The sequence below is a fragment of the Alligator sinensis genome, unplaced genomic scaffold, assembly GCF_000455745.1.
Source record: "Alligator sinensis unplaced genomic scaffold, ASM45574v1 scaffold359_1, whole genome shotgun sequence".
Lineage (NCBI taxonomy): Eukaryota > Metazoa > Chordata > Crocodylia > Alligatoridae > Alligator > Alligator sinensis.
Window position 1 is genome coordinate 81,150 of NW_005842577.1, and position 7,068 is coordinate 88,217.

The 7,068-nt window shown below is 48.9% G+C and overlaps 1 protein-coding gene across 7 annotated transcripts in view; it reads right to left on the reverse strand.

Moving 5' to 3' along the window:
- Positions 1-7,068, reverse strand: part of LOC102384544 (OX-2 membrane glycoprotein-like) — a 106,224-nt gene that overhangs the window by 81,113 nt on the left and 18,043 nt on the right. For 3 of the 7 annotated variants that reach the window (XR_003096033.1, XM_025214265.1, XM_025214264.1), the window contains exon 6: positions 3,874-3,945. The exons of the other annotated variants lie outside the window; for them this stretch is intronic. Coding sequence is in view for 2 of the 3 variants with exons in the window: in XM_025214265.1 (XP_025070050.1) it covers positions 3,899-3,945 (47 nt within the window). In the remaining variant the exon portion in view is untranslated. The remainder of the gene's footprint in view (positions 1-3,873; positions 3,946-7,068) is intronic. 7 annotated transcript variants of the gene reach the window in all.

Here is a 7,068-nt window from a genome sequence, read left to right on the forward strand (position 1 = left end):
CTGGTATGTCTCACAAGATCTGCAGTAGTCTGTCACATTCTGGGCAATTCTGGGCCAATAAAAATTCACCTGCAGCTGCTGGTGTGTCCGTTCCCTGACCATGTGACCAGCACAAGGTAAATCATAAGCCATAGAAAGTAATTGTTGTCTGAACTTAAGAGGTACTATGAGCTGGCGATGGAACTCCCAGGTCTCAGCATGGTTCTTTGGTACCCACAACTGATAGAGAAGTCCCTAATCCCAGACCACCTGTTCCCTCTTATCTGGGGTGAACTCTGTCTCTGGCTCCTGACCCATCTGCCAGAGTTCCTCCAAGCTGGGGTCCTGTAGAACCTCCTGTTTGAACTCCTTTTGCCTGGCTAAGCAATCAGCGGGGAGTTCTGGTGGTCCTGTAAAGAGTGCACCTTCACTTTCAAGGATGTCCTCCAACTTCTCCCCAAGAGTCTTGGTTTTCTCTGCCACTGACTGACCAGACTCCTCCCTGGGGCAGTCACTTAACCCAACCTCAATGTCGCTAGTTTCCTCAGTGGCTGGAGGACGGTTACAGTCAGGAGGGGTCTCTCCCTCTGCCTCTGCAACCAATTGAGTGACCTTACTCTGGGTGGTTTTCCTGTCTTCCGCTGTCACCTTTTTGTTGTGTTGGTGAGTTACCATGTCCAGGAAGTCACTCATGAACACTTCTGGATCCTCTCTGTGTTTATACAGGTTCAAGACTAGGGTGTCCTTTTTGGCTTCTTACTTATGTTGGCGCTTGTCTGCTTTTTGCTGTAGTAGATTCTGAAGTAGTTCAAGCACATGCTCATGCTTGAGACTTGCCTTTCCAGCCTCTACTTTGTGCTGGACCTTTCTAGCTTCATGCTCACACTGGGCCTCCTTCTTCACCTTCTCCATCCACTTCAGCTCTAGCTTGCGCATGTGCTTCTCATGTTCTAGCTGCAGCTGGTATTTCTGGAGGTCCCACTTAGAGGATGGCCCCTCGGGGCCCGCAGTAGGTTCTGGATGGATGCGTGGAAGTGATCTTGTGGCCTGCTCATTATTACACAGGATCTTAATTAGGTCCTCTCTTTTTTGCTCCTTCCTCACTGGAAGGACTCTCTCTTTCATCGCCTCTTTCAAGTCAGCCACAGTCATATGGTCATGCTCATCAGCCATCCTAGCTATTCAGCAGTCAGCACCAGTAGCACCAGCAGGTTCTAAGGTAGCCAAACTGAACTGTCACAGAGCCTTTCTTTTTATAAAGAAATGGGCAGCAAGAAGTAAAGATGTTGTGTTGGATATATGTTACTTGTGGTGTGTGATGGCTTATCTTGTGTTTTTATGTTTATATGTTTATTATGAAAAAAAATGGAATAGTTAGAGAAATATCTCTTAGGAATCTTTCAGGTTGAAAATGCTTTGTCAGGGTGAGGAAGTACCTGCAGTTGGTGTGTCTCCTGGTCCTGGATGGAAGGAATAGGAAAGAAGCCAAAGGCTGGCCTTGCATGCAATGCAGGCAAGAAAGCCAGTCAGTGAAAATGGAAATGGAGGCATCAGGGGATGAGGGACAGGCTGCGGGGGGTTCACCTTCAAGAACACTAGCTGCTCCATCAAACCAGGATCTAAGCAGGTGCGGTGGGGTGTATCTGTGGATGTTGCTGCACTTTCCTTCTCCTCAGTAGGCAGAGGCTCAGCAAGAGGTGGAGTGGACTCAGCTGAGCCGCTTGCCTCCACCTGCACATCAGCCTCCTTCGAAGTGCCTTCTGGGGAAGGAGACCTGGTTCTGGGGGAATCTTGAGGGATGTCAAGCACAAACTGAGCTGATTCCCCCTTCTTCCCCAGAATTTCCCTTGCTAAGGCACTGAGATCCAGATCCAGCACCAGCTCTTTCTCTGGCACTGAAAGGCATGGTGGTGGGGGGGGGGGGTTATGGCTGGTGCGCGTGGCTGGGATGCAGTCTTGGGCACAGGCAGTGGCACTGGCATTGCTCCCCTCTCCTTACTGCTTGTAGCAGCCTCATCTCTTTTAGCTGGAGGAAAGAGGCTGCATCTCAGTTTTGGGGTGCAGGGAAAAACGTACAGCTCTCCCTCTACCTCCTCTTCTACCCCTCCCTGAAAGCTGGCCAGTGTGGCCACCTACCTTTCCACCATGCTTCATGGTGTGTTTCATGTCTTCCTTTTCTACAAGTATATAAATGAATTTGCGTTCCTATAAAAATTAATGTAGGTGTCTGGTGCAAATACAAAATGTTAAACAGCAAGTATATGGCTTAGCCCCTGTATAAATTCAAAAGTGTGGATGCAAGATCATTGGTGGTACTAGTAGGGGTATGTGTGATGCAAATAAGAAATGTTAAATTAAATGGCAAGTATATGGCTTAGCCCCTGTATAAATTCAAAACTGTGGGTGCAAGAGTGTAGTTAGTTGTGTGGCGCAAATAAGAAATGTATAAAAGTAAATGAAAATATGGCTTTGTCCCTATATAAATTCTATAATGTATGCTGCAAAGCTTTAAATGTATAGAAATAAAATATAAATGTATTTTGCTTGCTATATAAATAAAATTCTACAGTAATCCTATCCAATATAATTATAGAATTCAAAAGAATGAATCAATGAATATCATAAAATAAAAAAGCCTCGAAGAAAAAGGTATTCTGAATCTCAAATCCCTCTTGTTAAGCAAGTAGGGAATCCTTTAGAAGATCAGTGCTGCGAGTCATAGTTGTCTGACGCTGAGCTGCTGGAACACACAGCTCACTAACTGACACCAAGGCAGAAAGCAGGGCAGTTCAAACAATGCCACCTTTTATGCAGTTTTTCCATCCTACCCCCAGAGTACTAGGATTGGAAGGGGCCTCAGGGAAGGATGACAGTCACTGGCCAGCTACACAGTCAATAATGAGAGCACTCCTTCCCCCCACTTCCGCCCTCTTCCCCTCCCTCTCCTTACTTCAGTTTCTGTTTCCCCACAGGCAAGCCCAGCTTGAGCTTCAAAACTCAAAACATTTTGAAAAGCTTCAACTTGCCTCTTTTTGTTTCGAAGCTGTTTTGAAGTTCTCTGTTTCATTCCAATTTCACTGTTTCGAGCTTGAAACAAGTCAAAACAGCATCAAAATGAAACTGCCGGTGAAATTTTGCACAGCCCTACCAAGTATGTGATGCCAGTCATGTAGGCAGAGGGAGCAGGTTTCCCCACTCCCTCAGGAATGTATCCAGCTCAGGTTACAACTCAGGGTTACCTGAAGAGATGGGGCAGAGGTGTCTGCCCTTTTCAGTGACCATGGTAACCAAACTGTCAGACAGAGGAGTTTTGGGGGAGAGAGGGTATTCTGCCACAGGCCGCGTGTATGGGTCGAAGTAATCCCTGTATGTCCTCCAATGTCGTGAGAGTGAGTTAGGGTTGAGAGTATCAGCTGGATGCCATCTGCGAGGCATGGGCTCCAGTGTAGGGGAGGTTCAGAGCTGCGGATAGCGCCCCTTGGCATTGGGGCTGGTAATGGGCAGTCTCCCGCATTATCTACCAGTACAATGTATCAGCAAAGTCGTGGCAGGAAAGACTGGGTGGGCTGACTCAAAATTTTCCTCGAGCTTGCCCCCTGTCACAAAAGAGCTTGGAGAGAGGCTTTCATTTCTTAATGGGTTGATAAACACTGAGTCAGGGGTGATAAACATTCCCTCCTGGGCTGCTGGGTTGGGGTGGGGAGACATCAGAGTGTCCTGCCAGAGCCTGGCCATGACCTCCTCAGCTCAGCATTGTGGAAGAGGAAGGAGGGCTCCTCTAGCATCCCCCAGCTTCTAGCCTGAGCCAGTGCAGGCATGCATCTGCATTTCTGGAATTAAAAGGGAATGTCTATCCACCTGCAAATCAGTTCAAGCTTTGCAGTTTAAACTAACCTGAAAAGATTGAATCAATTCAGGCTCAGGCTTTTTGAATGTCTATCCCCAGCCATAGTGTCATTCCCCTTTCTGTACAGAAAAAGCAGAAAAAGTAGACATATACCAATATTATCAAGCTAATGCTTTTTATCAAAATTGACTTATTCAAACATCATTAAGGAATGTAAATTCAGCAGCACAGAAGGTACAGGTTTCAGGGATGCAAACAGTACATTGGCATCAACTCAACACATCACCAATATGAAGTAACTAGCTTGTAAGTAGTTTGGTCAAGCATGAAGCTTAGTCGAGCACGAAGCTTGAAGCTTCTAAGTACTGTAGCATTAAAGCTGGAAATTAGTACTGGTCAGGACATTTCAGCAGACAATGCTATTTCATCCAATCTGAAACATTTAACAGAGACAGCCTTTTTTAATGTTTTCTTCAGGAAGGTTTTCTGAGGCCTGTGTCATGTTACACTTAAGGCATCATTAACCAGCAGCTGATGGGGCTCCCAGGCATGGGACCTTGCTACTTGCAGGTACAGGGGGAGCTTGGGATTATAGTCTGAACACAATGATAAAAAATTACTGTGGTTTTATAGCTATTCTTGGCATCTTAATCTTGACAAGATTAAGTGTTATAGGTAGAAAAAAAAATCATATACAAGACAATGAGGCTTTAAGCAATTTTCAGTAAGTGGGTTAAAATCAAGAAAGAGACCAGATGGAAGAAAATAAGAGAATGATTAGAATGAAAAAGTTCTGCAAAATTAAGTAATTAGAGAAGCCTTCTAAGAAACTGATAATTATTAGAAAGATGCAGTACACATATTCCCTTAATTTGGCCCTCACATAAGGGAATACCACAGCGTTGTTAAAACTATCTTGGGTGAGGTATTAGTGCACAGAAACCTTTGCTAAAAGCTGTTATGTGTAATAAAACTCCAAATCATTGCACTATAAAACCTGTATGCAAAACTAAAAAGGCAAAAACTAACTAGCAATGGTACAAACTGGATTGAGCAAATTAATAGAATTAAAATATGGAGGGCTGCAAGGCACCTGGCAAAAATCATATTAATTAGCACAACATTGAACTGAAAGATCCTACATAAATGGGAGGAAATATTTCCATTTGGAGTAATTTAAATGTATTCTTTCCTATCAAAACACAGTTGCCATTCCTTCTTAAACACTGTCTATCTGTGGCTCACTAAAATGGGAGAAATCAGGAAAAAACAGTCTGAGTGCAACAAGCTTTACAATTACATCTGCCAGCCCAGTGTCAGCTGGGATCCACCTTATCACTATTAGGTCTGCACTCTCCTGATCCCGAAAAGCATTCTGATTAGACAGGGCTAACGAGGAAACATATACCATTGCTGCTTCCATAGAGTCTGGCTAAACCAGGGGCAGGCAATTATTTTGGGCGGAGGGCTGCTTACCCAGTTTTGGCAAGCTGTCAAGGGCTGCATGGGTAGCCCCACCCCTTGAAAAGAGCCCCACTCCCTGGTCACCATCTTGGGACCAATATCCCAATGTCTTGGGACCAATGTCTGAATCAATGGCCAGCACCGGTGGGGCCCAGAGTGGGGCACAGGCTGGCAGGGGTCTGTGGAGCCGGGCTGAGCTGCACCAGCAGGAAGAGGGGGGAGCTGGCCCGGCTCCATAGAACCCCCACTGGCCAGGACTCTCCCCTGCCAGCTGGGACCCCGTGCTCCTGCCACCCTGCTCTTGGCCCCACCAGCACTGGCCCCAGGACACCAGTGTGGGCCCCATGTTCTTGCTGGCTCCCGCTCACTACTAGTGCCCCCTAGTCCCACGGTAGAGGTGGGAGGCAGTACGCAACCCCGACCCTCTGCTCGCTGGCAGGGAAGTAGCTGGTGCTGAGCATAGGGGAAAAGTGGCCGCTCCCCCGCCCTGTGGCCGGCGCTCCCTGCTGCAGATGCTCACAGTCTGCACGGATCTGTCCTGAGCAGGCACAGGCAGCCTCAGGTGGACTGCAAGAAGCTGCAGCGTGGGGTGCCGGGCACAGGGCGGTCAAGGGGCCGCATTTCCTGTGCTCAGCACCAGCTTGTAACCCACTCCCTGCTGCCAGTCTGGGCCATGTGCCCTGGGCCCTCACCCGTTGGGGCTGCGCTGCGGCGGCAGCAGCTGCTCGGTGCAAAGGAAAGCAGCTCTCCCGCTTGCCGTGCTGGGCAGTGTTTGCTGCTGCTGCTGCCCCCATGCTGCTCAGCACGCAAGCTCTGGGTGGGCAGCAGCAGCAAACACTGCCCAGCATGGCAAGCGGGGGCGCCACTTTCCTCTGTGCTGAGCACCTGCTGCCGCTGTGGTGCAGCCTCAACAGGCGAGCCCTGAGCCGGTGCAGGGCCCAGACTGGCAACAGGTGTGGGTTACAACCTGGTGCTGAGTGTGGGGAAAAGCGGCCCCTCGCCCATCCCGTGGCCAGTGCCCTGCGCTGCAGCTGCTCGCAGCCTGGCTGAGGCTGCCTATGCCTGCTTAGGACAGCCCTGTACGGACTGTGAGTGGCTGCAGCAGGGAGTGCTGGCCATGGGACAGGGGAGGGGCTGCTTTTTCCCGTGCTCAGCACCAGCTCCTCCCCTGCCCTTCCCCCACTCCCCTTTACCTGAGTTTCCGGCACCAGTGCAGCCACATGGTCCCAGGCCAGAAGCCCCTACTGGGGCTTCCAGCTGAGGGGGCGGGACTAGGTGGGCCCTGCTGTTGCAGGAGCCCACTGGGGCTTCCCCTGGGTCCTACTGCCCCTGGCTCTTGTCATTTTTGACAGGAACCAAGGACAGATAAATATTAATTTTCTAAATTTTTTAGGGACCCTGCAGGCTGGATAGAATGTCTGTATTTTGCCCACCCCTCGTCTAAACCCTGAACTTGGGTAGTTAGTGTCACCCCTAATCTCATGGATTGGTTTTCTTTTCCTACTTATTTACCCTTTTACCTTTCTTTCTTACCTTCTGTCAAATGGGGTGCATATGGAGATTTCCTCCCACAGCCTGGGACTATCCATAAACTATCCCAGTCTGGGGCAGGTCCCAGACCTGTACCATGATTGGGCTATCAAGGCATGAGCTTGTAAAGAGCTGCATGGGAGGGGCAGGTCCTAGCCCCCTGCCCCAGTCTGAACATAGGGCCATAGCAGCAACCCTCTGGCTGGGCAGGGAATCCCTGCCAAGCCAGGGGGTCACTGCAAACTGCC